Below are 18,638 nucleotides of genomic sequence, written 5' to 3'. Positions count from 1 at the left end.
TCTATCCTGCTTGTTATTTCCTCAACGACTTCCTACAGATTTGTCAGGCTAGATTTTCCCTTAGGGAAACCATGCTGACTTTGGCCTATTTTATCATGTGCCCCCAAGTACCCCAAAGCTACATCCTTAATAATCAACTCCAACATCTTCCAACCGCTAGGGTCAGGCTAACTGGCCTATAATTTCCTTTTTTCTGCCTCCCTCCCTTCTTCAAGAGTGGAGGGACATTTGCAATTTTCTAGTCCTCCGGAACCATGCCAGAATCTATTTATTCTTGAAAGATCATTACTAATGCCTCCATAATCTCTTCAGCTACCTCCTTCAGAACCCTTGTACTCCATCTTGTCCAGATGACTTATCTACCTTCAGACTTCTCAGTTCCCAAGAACCTCTCCCTGAAATGGCAACTTCACACACTTCTGCCACCTGACATTCTTGAACTTCACCGTACTACTAGTGTCTTCCTTGGTGAAAACTGACACAAAATACTTCATCTGCCATTTCCTCGCCCCCCCCCACCCCCGTTACTAGATAGATAGATAGATATTTTGTTGGTCCCAAAGAAAATTATAGTGTTACGGTAGCATTACAAGTGCGTAGATATATAAATATTAGAAGAGAAGTAGAAATAATAAAAAATAAGTTGCCAAAAACATTCTAACAGGAGGGGGTCATCACTTCCCTGGCTATAGGTTGACTCATTATAGAGCCTAATGGCCGAGGGTAAAAATGACCTTGTATAGCGCTCTTTGGAGCAGCGGAGTTGTCCTAGCCTGTTACTGAAAGTGCTGGGGGTGAGAAACATTGTCCAGAATTGCTAGGATTTTCTGTAGGGTCCACCACAGCCTCCACCGTGTCCAGTTTGACTCCTATAACAGAGCCAGCCTTTCTAATCAGTTTATTGAGCCTGTTGGCATCACCCGTGTTGATGCCATTGCCCCAGCACACCACCGCATAGAAGATTATACTGACAACAACAGTCTGGTAGAACATGTGAAGGAGAGGCCTGCATAGACTAAAGGACCTCAGTCTCCTTAGGAAGTAGAGGCAACTCTGGCTCTTCTTGTACGCAGCCTGTGTTGGTGCTCCACTCAAGCCTGTCTAGGTCCTCACCACATCTTCGTCCTCACCATCAATAATAACAGGGAGCAGTGCAGGCTTAGTCTTCCTAAAGTCCATCACCATCTCCTTTGTCTTACTGATGTTGAGCTGCAGGTGATTCAGTTTGCACCATTTAACAAAGTCCTCCACTATGGCTCTGTATTCATCCTCCCGTCCTTCTTTTATACACCCAACTATTGTTGAGTCATCAGAGAATTTCTGCAGATGACATGACTCAATGTTGTATCTAAAGTTCGAGGTTCACAGGGTAAACAGGAAAAGAGCCAATACAGTCCCCTGTGGGGCCCCAGTGCTGTTTATAGCCATGTCTGACACACAGCTCTGAAGCCACACAGACTGGTCTGCCAGTCAGGTAGTCCATTATCCAGTTACAATGGAAGTGCCAACCTGTATTGAACAGACCTTTTCTCCCAGCAATGAGGTATTGAAGGCACTTGAGAAATTTAAAAACATGATCCCCAGAGCTGTCCTGCTTATCCAAATGGGAGGCTCTGTTCAGCAGGTAGATGAGAGCATCGTCAACTCCAGTGTGCTCCTGGTAGGCAAATGGCAGGGGGTTGGGGGCTGATCTGACCAGGGGTCGGAGGTAAGCCTGGACCAGCCTCTCTGGGGTCTTCATGACGTGTGAAGACCTTTCCAGCTTTATTTTCCAGTAGTCCAATATCTATTCTCGCCTCTCTTTCACTTTAAATATCTGAAAAAATACTTCATATTATTAATTAGCTTATTTCATATTTCTTTCCCCCATGGCTTATTTAGTTTCCTTCTGTAGTTCTTTAAAAGTTTCTCAATCCTCTAACTTTCCATTAATTTTTGCTCTATTATATGCCTTCTGTTTTACTTTTATGTTGGCTTTGACTTCCTGCTCCGTGAGGCTTACTCGCCTCCGTGCTGAACTTCAAGTTGTTACTCCACAATGTTTACTCATCTCTGTATCAAACTGAGGCTGTGGCCTGCAACTATCGCAGTGTGAACTCACTTTTGTGAACTTCAGTTCTGAATGCTATTTGCTTAACTTTAATGTTTGCATGTCTTTTTTTCTCTGCACATTGGGTGTTTGACAGTCTTCTTTTGTTTTAATGGGTTCTATTGGGTTTCTTTGTTTTGTAGCTGCCTGTAAGAAGACAAATCTCAAGATTGTATTAAGTATACATACTTTGATAATAAATGTACTTTGACTTCCCTTGTTAGCCACAGTTGTGTCATCCTGCCTCTTCTTTGGGATGTACTTTCCCAATTGTCCCCAGAGTCTCCAGCCATTGCAGACCTGCCATTAATCCTGCCAATACCCCCTTCCAATCAACTTTGTCCAGCTCCTCTTTCATGCCTTTGTAATTCCCTTTACTCCTTTGTAATACCGATACATCTGACTTCAGCTTCTCCCTCTCAAATTGAAGCATGAATTCTATCATATTATGATCACTGACCCCAAGGGTTCCTTAACTTAAGCTCCCCAGTCAATTCCGGTTCATTACAAAACATCATTCCGGAATAGCAGATCTCCTTGTGGGCTCAACCACAAGTTGCTCTAAAAAGCCATCTAGTTGGCATTCTGCACTGTCTCTGTCTCTGTCTCTGTCTCTGTCTCTGTCTCTGTCTCAGTCTCAGTCTCAGTCTCAGTCTCAGTCTCAGTCTCTGTCTCTGTCTCTGTCTCTGTCTCAGTCTCAGTCTCAGTCTCAGTCTCTGTCTCTGTCTCAGTCTCAGTCTCAGTCTCAGTCTCAGTCTCAGTCTCAGTCTCTGTCTCTGTCTCTGTCTCAGTCTCAGTCTCAGTCTCAGTCTCAGTCTCTGTCTCTGTCTCTGTCTCAGTCTCAGTCTCAGTCTCAGTCTCAGTCTCTGTCTCTGTCTCAGTCTCAGTCTCAGTCTCAGTCTCAGTCTCAGTCTCTGTCTCTGTCTCTGTCTCTGTCTCTGTCTCTGTCTCTGTCTCAGTCTCAGTCTCAGTCTCAGTCTCAGTCTCAGTCTCAGTCTCAGTCTCAGTCTCAGTCTCTGTCTCTGTCTCTGTCTCAGTCTCAGTCTCAGTCTCAGTCTCAGTCTCAGTCTCTGTCTCTGTCTCTGTCTCTGTCTCTGTCTCTGTCTCTGTCTCTGTCTCTGTCTCAGTCTCAGTCTCTGTCTCTGTCTCAGTCTCAGTCTCAGTCTCAGTCTCTGTCTCTGTCTCAGTCTCAGTCTCAGTCTCAGTCTCAGTCTCAGTCTCTGTCTCTGTCTCTGTCTCTGTCTCTGTCTCTGTCTCTGTCTCAGTCTCAGTCTCAGTCTCAGTCTCAGTCTCAGTCTCAGTCTCAGTCTCAGTCTCAGTCTCTGTCTCTGTCTCTGTCTCTGTCTCTGTCTCTGTCTCACTCACCAACACCAACACCAACACCAACACCAACACCAACACCAACACCAACACCAACACCAACACCAACACCAACACCAACACCAACCTTTTTGCATCACTTTTCTATCTCCCATTGTAATTTGTATCTTACATCCTGGCTACTGTTTGGAGGCCTGTGTATAACTCCCATGAGGGTCTTTTTACCCTTTGCATTTTCTCAACTCTACTTACAAGGATTCTACATCTTCTGACCCTATGTCACCTCTTTCAAAGGAGTTGATTTAATTTTTTACCAACGAAGCCATGCCACTTCCTCTGCCTACCTGCCTGTCCTTTCGATACAATGCGTATCCTTGAATGTTAAGCTCCCATGATTTAGTGATGCCCACAATGTCATTTTTGCCAAACTAACTGCTCTAAAAGATCATCTACCTGATTCCGTATTCTGAATTCATTCAAATATGACACCTTCAGTCCTGTATTCATCGATTTTGTCCCAATTTTACATTGCAACTCATCCCACTGACTGCAATTTTGTCTTACCATCTGCCAGTCCTTCTTGACAGTCTCACTGCACATTGCCTCTGCTTGTAAAACACCAGCCCTATCAATCCGGTTCCCACTCCCCTGCCAAATTAGTTTAAACCCTCCCGAAAAGCTCTACCAAATCTGCCTGCAAGGATATTGGACCCCATTAGGTTCAGGTGTAACCCGTCCCCTTTGTACAGGTCGTACTTCCTCAGAAGAGATCTCACTGATCCAGAAATCTGAAGCCCTGCCTCCTGCACCAGTTCCTCAGCCATACATTCATCTGCCAAGTCTTTCTATTCTTACCCTCACTGGTGCGTGGCACAAGCAACAATCTAGAGATTACTACACTGGAGGTTCTACTTTTTGGCTTTCTACCTAGCTCCCTAAGTTCTTTCTTCGGGATCTCCTTACTTTTTCTACCTATGTCATTGGTACTAGAGTGTTCTTTGCTGTGAACTAAACAAAGTAACCTGAGCAGGAGGGTTTTTAAAGTGGAAAAGCTGTTGTGCTGGGGCAGTTCCATGTTCTCAACCTCAAATCTGCAGCATATTAACCCTTGACTGCTCTTTCCCAGGATATTCCTGTACAAAATATCCCACTATGCCAGTGTGCTGAAGAATAGTTAGCACAACCATCACCAGTATTACACACACTCAATGTTTCAGGAACAGCTTCTTTCCCTCCACCATCAGATTTTTGAGTCCATTGCTGTCTGTGGGACATTATTGTGTGCTTTTTGCTGTATGTCCTTCAGTTACCATATGAAGGATATAGGAAAAAACCTGTGAAAGGATGTACTAGCTTTGGAGAGGGTTCAGAGGAGTCCCATGAGAATAATCCTGAGAATGAAGGGGTTAATGTATGAGGAGCATTTGATATCTCTGGGCCTGTACTCTCTGGAGTTTAGAAGAATGAGGGCGATCCCAGTAAAAGTTATCGAATATTGAAAGGCCTAGATAGAGTGGACGTGGAGGAGATGTTTCCTGTAGTAGGGGAGTCTAGGACCAGAGAGCACAGCCTCAGAACAGAAGGCTGTTCCTTTGGAATAGAGATGAGGAGAAATTTCTTTAGTCAGAGGGTTTGGGGATTTTGATGCTATTGTCGCTGTTCTTTTCTGCGAGGAGTAGGCTGGGGATTTGATGTTATCCTTGCTGTTTTTTTTGTGAGGGAGGGGGCTGGGAGTTGGAGTTCTTGGGGGTGTGGATGACCTGTTATTTTTTTTTGTGCAGGGTGGTAAGGGGTTTTGGAGTTTGTGGGTTTTATTTCTTTTTTTCCTGTTGGGGGGAGTGATGGATTTTCTTTTTAAAAAAAACTCCCATTGTTTTTTCTGTATTTCATGGCTATCTGGAGAAGGTGAATATCAGAGTTTAATTGTACACACATACTTCGACAATAAAATGAACCTTTGAACCTATGGAATTCATTGTCATAGAAGCTGTGGAGGTAAAGTCATTAGGTATATTTAAAGTAGAGATGGAAAGGGTCTTGATTAGTAAAGGCATCAATGATTACAGGGAGAGAGCAAGAGAATAGGCTGAGAGGGATAATAAATCAGCCATAATCGAAAGGTGGAGCCAACTCGAAGGGCTGAATGGCCTAATTTTGCTCCTGCATATTATGGTCTATGGTCACTACTGTCCAATAGTAATTCAGTGGGATATGCAGAGGATGTGAATGGTGCCATAATAAAGCAATTGTTACATTTGCAAAATATAAGAAATAATATGATGATGGGTGAATGTGTTGCTCTCAACTGAGTTTTAATGAAGGGAATGATACCGCTTGTACTTTTTGTGTGACAAGCATTTATTTTCTCTTTAAGCGGGGAGTTGAGCGCAGAATGTTTAATTCTTTCTTCGTCTGTTGCAGCTGAATCACGACCCTTGCCTGTGACTTTTCATAGAGGTGAGTATGTCTGAAAAAAGGAGGAATACCTGCAACATTACCCAGTCCTGAGTTGAATCATTTGCCACTGGTACCTTATTGTTATCTTCCTTGCCTTTGGGAGTAACTACAGCAGCTGGCTCACTGAAATTCACCCTTATGGAATTCACAAAAAAATCTGCGATATGGAATTCAAATCTCACCCTTAAAGATCAGATCTTTAAAAGATTAAAGATTAGCTTCTCTGTTAGATGTACCGTATATTGAAACATCAGAACGTACAGTGAAATTCATCGCTTGCATCAAAACAACCAATGAGGATGTGCTGGAGGCAGCCGGCAAGTGTTGTTACACTTCAGGCAGCAAAATAGCATGCCACAGTTCACTAACCCTAACCTGTACGTCTTTGGGATGTAGGAGAAAACTGGACCATCCAGATCAAACCCATGTGGTCAGAGGGAGGATGTATAAAATCCTTCTCCTTGCAGACGGCGGTGGCAATTAATCCCTGATTGGTGATCACTGGTACTGTAATCATGTTATGCTAACTGCTACCTTGTCTGTGTGAAAAATAAATAAATGCACAAATAAACAGGAATGGACAGATAAATGAACAATGCATGCTGGGAACTGAACTAGTTTACCAAGGACAGTGTTTGCAGGCTGCTGGTTCACAGCAGGAGGGTATTTAAGGGATTTGTTTAGGAAACTGACAAAGCGATCTCTTTTGTTGATACTTGTACAACAATACTTTATCAAACACTGTAGAATCTATTTCTAGTTAATTAAAACAACAGGCTTTTTTCAACATCCCACACAAAATGATGGAGGAGCTCAAAAGGTCGGAAAACACCAGTGGAGGGTGAATAAACATTCGATCTTTTGGGACAAGACCCTTCACCATTTATCTTCCTAATCTCCTGTGGTACCTGCCATTCAGATTCCAGTGGCCCATGGGCAAGGTCATCTTGTCATCATCAACATTTTCCATGTAGAAAATACTTTGTTTTTTTTTCTAATTTTAAGCACTAGACAGACTTGTTTAAAGAAATCTCTGCCCAGTTATCATCAGCATATAATCTGCAGCACCATGGGTCCCAACACACTAGATTACTGCTAAATTATGTTAAGGAATGCCTACCATTCCAAGCCCAGACCGCATTTCAGGAATTCTGATTACTTGGCTGTCCTCCTCCTACCTGCATACAAACAGAGTCTAAAGATCAAGGCTCCAGAGATAAGGACAACAAAAATGTGGTTGCAGGAGGCAGAGGAGCAGCTACAGGATTTCTTTGAGCCGATAGACCAGGCCGTGTTCAAGGGGTCATCAAAGGATCTGAATGAATACACCATGATTGTCACAGACTTTATAAAAACACTGGCAGATGAGTGTGTCCTCACAAAATCATTGAGAGTCTTCCCCTGCCAGAAGCCCTGGATGAACCATGAGATCTACAGTCTGCTGAGGGCCAGATCAATGGAATTCGTGTCCGGTGACCAAGTAATGTACAAATACAGGTACGATTCTTTGGAAAGCCATCTCACAGGCAAAGTGGCCATTCCAGATCAAAATTGAATCTCTGAAGAATGCTCGACAGCTGTGACAGGGCTTGAATGCTATTGCCTCTTACAAAGTGAAACCAAGTGACATAGGTGACAATAAGGCTTCACTCTCAGATGAGCTCATTGCCATCTACACACGTTTTGACTGTCAAATCATGGAGGAACCTTCACAAATTCTCTCAGTCCCTGATGGCCCTGTGATTTCTGACTCTGAGGTGGATATGAGGACATCCTTCGGGAGTGTGAACCTACAGAAAGCATCTGGCTCAGATGTGGTACCTGACCAAGTATTAAAGACCTGCGCTGATCAACTGGCTGGAGTGTTCACTGATATCCTTAACCATTTGCTTTGGCAGTTTGAGATACCCCCCGTTTCAAACAGGCTTCAATTATATTGGTGCCTAAGGGGAACGTGGTAACCTGCCTCAACGACTATCGTCCAGTAGCACTTACATCTCCTACTTGAGAAGTGATTTGGATCTGCTTCAGTTTGTCTACTGGCACAACAGGTCCACAGGAGATGCCATTTCATTGGCTCTTCACTCAACCCTGGAACATCTGGACAGTGAAGATGCATATATCAGGATGTTCTTTATTAACTACATCTTGGCCATTCAATACCATCATCTCCTCAAATTAATCAGTAAGCTTCAATAGCTTGGCCACATTACCTCCTTTTGTAATTGGATCCTCGATTTTCTCACTTGCAGAGCCCAGTCAGTTCTGATTGTCAACAACATCTTCTTCACAATCTCCATCAGCAAAGGTGTATCACAAGGATGTGTTCTTAGCCTCCACTTGCTTTACACTTATGACTATGAGTCTAAGCACAGCTCCAATGCCATATTTAAGTTTGCTGATAGCACCACTGTCATTGGCTGAATCAGAGGTGGTGTCTAATCAGTATATAGCAGGGAGCTTGAAAATCTGGCTGAGTGCCACAACAAAAGCCTCTCACTCAATGTCAGCAAGACCAAAGAGCCGATTCTTGGCTTCAGGAAGATGAAACTGGAGGTCCATGAACCGGTTGTCATTGGAAGATCAGAGGTGGAGAGAGTCAGCAACTTTAAATTTCTTGGTGTTATCATTTCAGAGGATCTGTGCCCAGCACATAAATGTAATTATGAAGAAAGCACATCAGCACCTCTACTTCCTTAGGAGTTTGTAGAGATTTGGAATTCCATCTAAAACATTGACAAACTTCTATAGATGTGCATTGGAGAGTATATTGACTGGTTGCATCACAGCCTGGTATGGAGACACCAAAGCCCCAGAACATTCTAGATCCATGTCATTAGCAGTCTTGTAAGAATGACAACCTTGCTTCCCTCAGCCAAACTGTTGTTGGGATTCAGAATATATATTATCACTGATCCATATTGTGAAATCTATTATTTTGTGGCAGCAGTACAGTCGAAAACAAAAAAAAAATTGCCGTGCTAAAAACAGATGAATAGTGAGGTAGTGTTCATGAGTTTATGGACCGTTCAGAAATCTGACAGCGGAAGTGAAGAAGTAGTTTATGAAATGTTGAGTGTGGGTCTTCAGGCTCCTTCCTGATAGTAATAATGTGAAGAGGACGTGTACTGGTGAGGGCATGCCCATCGTGAGGGTCCTTGCAGGCTGCCCAGCACAATCAAAATTCAAAGTTTATTTGGCAGACAGTGTTGCATTTCGATGTATGTGTTCATGTTCAAGTTTAATTCTCATTCAGCCATACATTTATACAGCTGAACAAAACACCATTCCTCCAGTAGAAGGCACACACAGCACGTTCAAGATAACAAGCAAACATACAATCTAGAAAAAAACTCTTGACAAGTAAAAAGACCTTTGTCTTTAATGATGAATGCTGATTACTTGAGGCACCACCTTTTGAAGATGTCCTAGATGTTGGGGAGGCTAGTGCCTGTGGTGGAGCTCAGAGAGTAGATTTCAAATCAGTGGAAGAAGACCTCATGTGCCACATTTTCTTGTATTCTCCCAATCTGTGACTGATTTACGTCATTGACACCCATTCTTGTCTGTATTCCCTCAGCTTTTGATATGGTGCATGACCCCTCCACGGCACTGGAATGTCTCATCTCATTGGGCTTTGACCGTGTCCTCACCAGCGGATGTGACAGCACTGCCCTTGAGGGGTTGCCGACTCTCAGGCACCTGGTAGAACAGGTGAGTCCAAGGTTTGTTATCTACATTCGTTGAAGTGATGACTTTTATACTAGAGCCATTAGCACAGAGAAATACCTGTAGTAAGTGGCTTCTCTCCCGTAGAACAGAGGTACAGGCAGAAAACTGTTGCGTCACAGATCTCTGGCTCTTAAGCGTCGATGTAATGAAGTGTTCACCTCATAATGAGATGGACGTGGAAGCTTTAGAGAGGGTGCAGAAGAGACTTACTAGGATGCTGCTTGGATAAGAGAGTATGTCTTATGTGGATAGATTGAGTGAGCTAAGGGTTTTCTGTTTGGAGTGAAGGAGAATGAGAGGTGATTTGATAGAGGTGTACGCCAGATAGAGTGGATAGCCAAAGGCCTTTTCCCAGGGCACAAATGGCTAACGTGAGTTGGCATAATTTTAAGGTGATTGGTGTAAAGTATGGGGGGGGGGGGGAGATGTCAGAGTTAAGCTTTTTTACACAGAGAGTGGTTGGTACGTAGAACACCAAGTCAGGGGTGGTGGTAGAGGCAGATAGATTAGAGACATTTAAGAAACTCTTAGATAGGCATGTGGGTGATCGAAAAATGGAGGAGCTAAGTGTTAGATTGATCTTAGAGTAGGTTAAAAGGTTGGCATGATATTGTGGTCTGAAGGGCCTGTACTGTGCTGTAGTTCTGTGTGGTCAACAGAAAATGTTGGAAGCACTCAGTAGGTCAGGCATCATCTGTGGAAAGAGAAACATAGTTGACGTTTTAGGTCAAAGATGTGTTGTCAAACAAAGGTAGTTTTAAGTTGGTCAGAAGGTGTGGGAGAGATGGACAGGGCAAAAGAGAATTTCTCTTTAGCAGGGTGAGGCCAGGAAAGACTTTGGGGATAGGTTGTGGAGATCATTACTGTTGATGGGTCATTGATGGTAGTCAACACAGGATGAACAAAAGCTATGAAAAACAGGACAGGCAGCACCTATGAGAAGAGAAATAGAGTCAAAGGTTCAGCGTCAAATCTGCGGAAGAGAGAAAACATCAATTTCTCCCACAGGTGATGTTCTCCTCCCCTTCCATTCTCTATTCTGGCCTCTTACCTCTCCTCCTTACCTGCCTATCACATCCCCCTGGTGCCCCTCCTTCTTCCCTTTCTCCCATGGTCCACTCTCCTCTCCTGTCAGATTCTTTCTTCTACAGCTCTTGACTTTCCCCACCCACTTGAGTTCACCTATCACCTTCTAGCTAATCCTCCTTCCCCTCACCCACCTTTTTATTCTGGCATCTTCCCCCTTCCGTTTCAGTCCTGAAGAAGGGGCTTGACCCGAAACGTCGACTGTTTATTCATTTCCATAGATGCTGCCTAACCTGCTGAGTTCCTCCAGCATTTTGTGTGTGTTGCTTTGGGTTTCCAGCATCTTCAGAATCTCTTGTGTTTAAGAGAGAAAACTAGGTAGTTTTAACTTGGACAGTGGGGTGGGGGAGAGTCAGACAGGACAAAGAGAATCTCTCTGAAACGGTGGGAGATTTGGGGATATGGTGGAGATTAAACTGCTGATGGGCCAGTGGTGGCATTTAGACAGAAGATGAACAAAAGAGAGGAATTTGGAGAATGAGAATACAGGTAAAGGAAGGTAACCACTGCAGAATGTAGGGCAGCTCTGATAGTCCTAATGGTGACTTTTCAGCAGACATAATGAGTAAGTACAGAGAAAATAAGTTACCTGAAGGTGAATTGTCAAAGGTAAATATGATCTGTCTAATTCGGGCAGTTCATTGAGGTAAATAAATGTTCAGGGGATGTGAATTGGAAAGGTATTTGATAAATTATCATGTTGGTGCTTATCTTTGGAACGTATAAGAAAGAGGGGCAACCTTACACACTTTTAACATTACATGAGGCGTAGATTAGGTGGACAGTAGCTGTCTTTTTCTCATGGAAACTAGGGGCGTAGATTTAAGGTGAGAGAGGAAAGATTTAGAAGGGAACTAAGAGGCATTTTGTTCACAGAGGATGGTGTATGTATGGAATGAGTTGCCAGAGGAAGTGTTTGAGGCAGGTACAATAGCGTTACTAAAGGAGCACTTGGATAGGTACATGGAAGGGTGAGATTTGGGCCAAATGTAGAAAATTAGGATTAGCTGTGTGGGCGCCATAGTCAACACGGACTAGACAGGCTGAAGGGCCTGTATTTGTGTGGTATTGCTCTGTCACTCTACAGTAGTTATTCAGAAGGTCATGATGTTATCTACTAACTATATTTACAAATGGCTGAGAATAAGTGTTTTCTGATGAGGTCATGAGATGAAGAATCAAGAGAAAGAATTGAAAACAAAGGTGAGAATAAAGGTTGAGTCAATGGGGAGTTGTTGCAGTTTGGATATGGGCTGCAGTTTTCCATCACTTTAAAAGGATGGGAGATTTTGTTTAGTGATCCAGCCTTGTCCTCAATGCTGGCGTTGTTTTCTGCCTCAGCCTCAAATCCCTAAGGTCATGAGACAAAGGAGAATTAGGCTATTCGAGCCATTTGATCCTGGCTGAGTTCTCTCTCAACACCATTCTCCCGCCTTCTTCCCATGACCTTTGGCGCCCTTACTAATCAAGACCTATCAACCTCAACTTTAAATATATTCAATGATTTGGCCTCCACACCCATCTGTGTCAACGAATTCCACAAATTTACCACCCTCTGGTCCTGGACTCTCCCTACAATGGAAGCATCCTCTGCAGGTCCACTCTATCTAGGCCTTTCAATATTCAAAGGTTTCAATGAGATACCCCCAACCCTTTCATTCTTCTAAACTCCAGTGAGTACAGGCCCAGAGGCATCAAAAATTAACCCTTTTATTCTTGTGATCATTCTTGTAGATCTCTTCTGGACCCTCTTCAATGCTAGCACATCCTTTGTTAGATATCAGACCCTTTGGCCCTGGAAATTGACTCCAGAGCTGCATGTCTCTCTGCATTAACATATTTCTGCTTCTCTCCTTCCTAGTGTAATCAACATCTGTACGGTCCAAACTTCGGCCCCGTTGTAGTTCCCTCATTCTAGTCACTAATTTCATTTATGTTTCCATTTATGTTATTCAGGCAAAACAAAGGATAATTGTTGTAGCAGGTAACCACCTTTTCCATTTCAAATTATTTTAATGACTTTTGTTGTAATGAAGGTAGCAGGGTCTGGTGGGGTGTAATTCAGATTGTAATGAAAAATTATTTTCGTAAAAATGGAGTGTTTTTATCAGTGGCTCTTTAAAGTCAATTTTATTGTCATATGCACAAAGACGTGCACAGATGCAATGAGAAACTTACAGTAGCATCACAGGTATATAGATACAGGATTCACAAGAAAAATATCTTAAATTATACATTTTTTGGCAAGAAAATACAATCAGAACAAAAAAAGGTTAATTTTAGAGTAAAGTCATCAGTGTTCACAGTGTTTATTATGATTACATTTTTGCTAGGTTGATTCAAGAACTGAATGGTTGAAGGGAAGTAGCTGTTCCTGAATCTGGTGGTGTGGGACTTCAGGCTTCTATACCCTCTGGTAGCTGCAAAAAAGTGGCATGGTCCAGATGGTGGGGATCTTTAATGACAGATGTTGTCTTTCGGAGGCAGTGCCTCCTATAGATACTACTGATGGTAGTGAGAGATATGCCCGTGACGTTTTGGGATGAGTCCATTTCCCTCTGCAGCTTCATGTGTTCCATTGCATTTGAATTGCACCAGACCAGGAAGAACCAGTCATGATACTTTCAATCTCTCCCTCTCTAGTTCTGGCAACAGCCTCGTAAATCTTCTCTGTATTTGTCCCAGTTTAACCATGTGACCATTGTGGTAAACAATGGCTTAATAACTGGGTCACTCATAGAACATAAGCCAGTTTTATTTTTAATTTGCTGATAGCCAAATCATCCAGTTTAATTGAAGTAAGTTTGTTTGTAAGTAAGTTTCATTAGTAATTCAATCAAATTCAGATAGGACTGGTGACACTGTGCACAGTGTGTTGTATAGTGAACTGTGCTGTACCATACACAGTGTTGGTCAATCCATCATAGGAAATACATAGTTAAACTGGGTCAAATCCAGAGATGATTTATGAGGATGTCACCAGGACTAGAAGGCCTCAGTTGTAGAGAGAGGTTGGCCAGACTTGGTCTTTATTCCTTCGAATGTGGGAGAATGAGAGGCAACCTTACTGAAATGTTTAATATTATAAGAGACATGGATAAGGTGGATAGTAACAGCCTTTTTCCCGGGGTAGGGGTATGGGGTATAGGTTTAGGGAGAGAAGGGAAAGATTTAAAAGGGACCTGAGGGGCAACGTTTTCACCCAGAGGGTGATTGATGAATTCATGGAATAAGCTACCAGAGGGAGTGGTTAAGGCGGGTACAAGTTTCTTAATACAAATTTAAGAAGTACTTGGGTAGACATTTGAAGGGACAGGGCTTAAAGGGACATGTGTAGAATGGAGAAAATGGAGACTAGCTGGGGAGGCACTGTGGTCAACATGAATGGCCTGTGTCATGCTATATCGCTCCTTTAAACTGTAACATATCTGTAACACCTCCTGCATGTTGTCACCCCACTCAAGAAAGGATTTTCTACTTTCTGTCAATTCTATTGAGTAAACTAGGTGAATTTTTGATGAATATCTTTGTTGTTTGACTAGAACTGATAGTTGCAAACTAAACACGAGATTCTGCAGGTGCTAGGAATCTTGAGCGACATGCACACAGTGCTGGAGGAACTTGGGCAGCACGAATGGAGGGGAATAAACAGTTGATGTTTCAGGCTGAGACCCTGCGTCAGGACTGGAAAGGAAGGGGCTAGAAACCAGAATAAGAAGGGGAGGGAGGGGGAGGAGTACAAGTGGGCAGATGATAGGTGAGACCAGATGAAGGGGGAAGGTGGGTGGGTTGAAGTGAGAGCTGGGAGGTGATAGGTGGAAGAAGGAGGAACCTGACTGGGGAAGACAGTGGGCCATGGGAGAAATGGAAGAAGGGGCACCAGGGGCAGGTGACTCATCCCTATCCAGTCCGTACCAATAAATGGCTTACATATTGGCCAATAATTGGGACCTAATTCCGAGAAGCAGTTTTAGTTTTGTCTTGTAAACAGGGTAGTGTCCAGTTTTTTGGATGTTATGAAGAATATTGGTGTGTGCGAGATTAACTTACAATAATAAATAAATAATAGGTGCAAAAAGAGAGCAGATATGGTGAAGTAGTATTTATGGATTGGTTCAATGTCCATTCAGAGGTTTGATGGCAGAGGGGGAAGAAGCTGCTTATAAAGAAAAAAAAACCCGAACTGCTAGAGGAGCTGAACACGTCAGGCAACATCTGCAGGGTTAAGACGATTAGGTTAAGACTTTTAATCTGAACTGGATAAAGATATGAGGGAATGGGTGGGGTGGTGGTGGGGAAAAACTGGGAGGCACAATAGCTGCGTCCAGGTGAGGAGGGATGATAGGAGGAGGAGGGGAGAGTGGGAGTAGCGACGGCTTGGAGGCAACAAAGGGCTCCTATTTTCTTGTGTTCCTGTGCCATACCCATCTCTAAAGTTTAAATGATTGCTTTTTTCCTCTGGTGAAAGAGCCAGTCAGTGTCAGTGTTTCACTCCACACTCACTATCAAGGGTCAAGCATCAACTTTATTAGCCGTATACATTTACATGTTAAGAATTTGTTGTGGAGTGTTAGTCAGGACACCACGTTCAACAAAAGACAACAACATTCAACGATGATAAAGAATTATGTAAAAATAAAGTTAAATGTTAAAGTAGAGAGAGGGAATAAAATGTGTATAAATACATCAAAACCAACATGTATTTACACTTAAACAGCATTGTAAAAGTGACTTAGAGTGTTTGCAGTGCATTGACAGGGTTAGTAACAGATGGCGGGGGGGAGAGCTAACTAGAGTGGTTGTTCAGATTAACTGGCTAGAGGAAGGAACTTTTAAGATGCTGTAATAACTCTATAGTACTTTCCAGAAGGGAGCTTTTGGAAAGGCAGTAAAGTTCCAGTTCAAGTTTATATCAAACATCCGTGTACATGTATACAGCTGAATGAATCAAGATCCCTCTGGGACCAAGGTGCAAAACACAGTACTGTATTTGTCAATGTGGAGTGGAGAGTGAGCTTATAAATCTGGTGCAAGCAGAAGATGTTGGGAATGGCAAGGGTGGAGAGCTGTGGGAGGGGTGGGGGACTTGTTGCGGAGAGGGAGTGCCAGGGCATGGTAGTGGTGGAGTTGCAGACACACCCAGCCCTGAGACATCAGGTAAAGCAATTTGATTTCAAACAATTGGTTTATTGATCATTACAGAATGTCTCTCTTGTGCATCCCACTCCCTCTCCTCTACCTTCACCTTTTCCTAGCTATGATTCCCTCTCCCTGCCCCCTTTCCCACTCTCAGTCCACATTAGAGACCCATAGCAGAATCAGGTTATGAAATATGTTTTTTGTGGCAGTATAGTACATTCCATTATAAAGTTACTACAACACTATAAGACCATTAAATCATAAGACGTAGGGACAGAATTAGGCCACATGATCCATCAAATCTGCTCCGCCATTTCATCATGGCTGATCCATTTTCCCTCTCAGCCCCAATCCCTTGCCTTCTCCATATATCCCTTCATGCCCTTTCTAATCAGAAACCTATCAACCTCTGCCTTAAATATACTCAATAACTTGGCCTCCACAGCTGCCTGTGCCAATGAATTCCACAGATTAACCACACTTTGGCTAAAGAAATTACTTCTCATGTCCAGTCTAAAAGGATGCCCCTCTGTTCTGACTTGGACTCCCCCACAAGAGGAAACATCTTCTCCACATTCTTTCAATGTTTGATAGGTTTCAATGAGGTTACCCCTCATTCTTCTGAATTCCAGTGAGCAGAGGCCCAGAGCCATCAAACACTCCTCATATGACAAGCCTTTCAATCTTGGAATCATTTTTGTGAACCTCCTATGAAACCTCTCTAACATTAACACATCCACTGTACAAAAGTCTTTGGCACCCTAGCTATATATAAAACTTTTTTCCACAGTACTTTATATCACATACACACAGGAGATTTGGCAGATGCTAGAAATCCAGAGCAACACACGTAAAATGTTGGAGGAACTCGGTGGGTCAGGCAGCATCGATGGAAATGTATTGATGTTTTGGGCCGAGACCCTTTTTCTGGACTGGAAGGGAAGGGGGAAGACACCAATAAAAGGTGGGGAGGAGGGTAGGGAGGTCGAGCTAGAAGGTGATAGATAAAGCTAGGTGGGTGGGAAGAGCTGGAGAAGAAGGAATCTCATGCAAGTTCCCAGGAAGGATACATGGCTGAGGTTGTGGGTCTGGGTGAGCACATGGTCGAAGAGCTGGAGGGCAGCAGAGATCACAGAGGGAGAGCAGTGAGAGAGGATCTCACTAAAATCTCGTCGAAAAGAAGGTTTAAACTTCTTCAGGGTAGGCATCCCTTGAAGAGACTTCACAAAGGAGCAGCAAACTGTAAACACGAGATTCTGTAGATGCTAGAAATCCAGAGCAACACACACAAAACGCTGGAGGAACTCAGTAGGTCAGGCAGCATCTGTGAAAATGATATATCACATATAGCGTATAAAATATTATTGATGTAGTAATATTAACAGATAAAGAAAAGGTATTCTGAAAATTTGCAAGTTGACATCAAGTGCACTTACACATACAGTTAATTGTACAATGCTGTAATGGTACTAGGTGACAGCAAGGTGTTCAGAAGTCTCAGCCTGGAGAAGAAGCTGTATCCAGCCTAACCGTCCTTGTTCTAATATTACGGTACCTCCTGGCTGATAGACAACGAGATAGTGGGAGTGATGGGAGAGGTCCTTGACAATGCTGAGGGCTCTGCGAATGCAGCACTTCTGGGGAGGGGTGTGGACAGAGACCCCAGTGATTCTCTCAGCAGTCCTCACAATCCGTTTCAGGGGCTCGCGGTCAGATGCCTTGCAATTCCCTTACCAGACGGTAATACAGCTAGTGAGAACACTGGCTGGTGCTCTGATAGAATGGGGGCAGGGGGCCTCACATGCCTCAGTCTGACATTGACCTAGATTTAAAATGAAGTGAGGAAACAGAATTTGAGGCTGAAGCTGATTCCAATTTGCAGTGTTCCTAATAAGGAAGGAGCGGATAGCTTGACAGTGTTTTCCCTGGAGTGCAGGAGGCTGAAGGATGACCTTACAGAGGTATATAAGATATTGATGGGCAAAGATAAGATGGGTATTCAGAGTCTTTCTCCCCAGGGGAGGGAGTCTAAAAACAGAGGGCATAGTTTTAAGGTGAGAGAGGAAAGGTTTAAAGGGGTCTCAGTGGCATAATTTTCACACAGAGGGTGGTGTGTATATGGAACGAGCTGCTAGAGATTGGTATCATGTAGAGTTTACAATTGTAGGAGAGCGTGAAACAAGCTGTCAGTGGGAATGGTGGTTGCAGGTTTGATTGCAACGTTTGAGAGAAATTTGGATTGGGGCAAGGATGGGAGGGGTGTGGAATGCTATGGTACAGGTACAAGGACTATGCAGAAATATAGTTTGGCACAGACTAGATGGGTTGAAAGGCCTGTTTCTGTGCTGTAGTGCTCTGTAACTATTTAAATGTAATTTAGACTGGTATGTGGATAGGAAAGATTTAGAGAGATATGGGACAATGGTGACCAAGGCAGGGTGGGACGGTGGTTGGCATGAATAAGATGGGCCGAAGGGCCTTGTTTCCATGCTGCATAACTGTATGACTCCCCAGTCATTTTGCGCAATAGGTAACGTTGCTGCCCAAGTGACACAGCAGGTAGTGCTGTTGTCTCAGTCCCAGCAATGCAGATACGATCCTGACCTCGGGGTGCTCTCTCGGTGGTGTGCTCTGCCTGTGTAACAAAAAGTACGTTGTCTGTCTTTCTGCCTAGGTGGCGGAATAACAGAAAGAAACCTGCAGCGGATTCTGGAAGGCTCTGGCATCTGCGAATTTCACTGTTCTGCTCGATCTTCCCGAGACTCTTTAATGAAGTTTCGGTAAGGCAAATTAAACGATTGATTCTGACACTGGA

The 18,638-nt window shown here is 43.4% G+C and overlaps 1 protein-coding gene across 10 annotated transcripts in view; it reads left to right on the top strand.

Annotated features, from left to right (window-relative positions):
• The window catches only part of cutc (cutC copper transporter homolog (E. coli)), a 44,949-nt gene that overhangs the window by 16,618 nt on the left and 9,693 nt on the right, over positions 1–18,638 (top strand). For all 10 annotated transcript variants that reach the window (XM_063071344.1, XM_063071339.1, XM_063071340.1 and 7 more), the window contains 4 exons: positions 5,831–5,866; positions 9,447–9,580; positions 12,641–12,668; positions 18,498–18,603. In XM_063071344.1, coding sequence (XP_062927414.1) covers positions 5,831–5,866; positions 9,447–9,580; positions 12,641–12,668; positions 18,498–18,603 — 304 coding nt within the window. The remainder of the gene's footprint in view (positions 1–5,830; positions 5,867–9,446; positions 9,581–12,640; positions 12,669–18,497; positions 18,604–18,638) is intronic.

This window comes from Mobula hypostoma, chromosome 19 (genome assembly GCF_963921235.1).
Source record: "Mobula hypostoma chromosome 19, sMobHyp1.1, whole genome shotgun sequence".
NCBI lineage: Eukaryota > Metazoa > Chordata > Chondrichthyes > Myliobatiformes > Myliobatidae > Mobula > Mobula hypostoma.
This window is presented reverse-complemented; position numbering and strand designations above follow the sequence as displayed.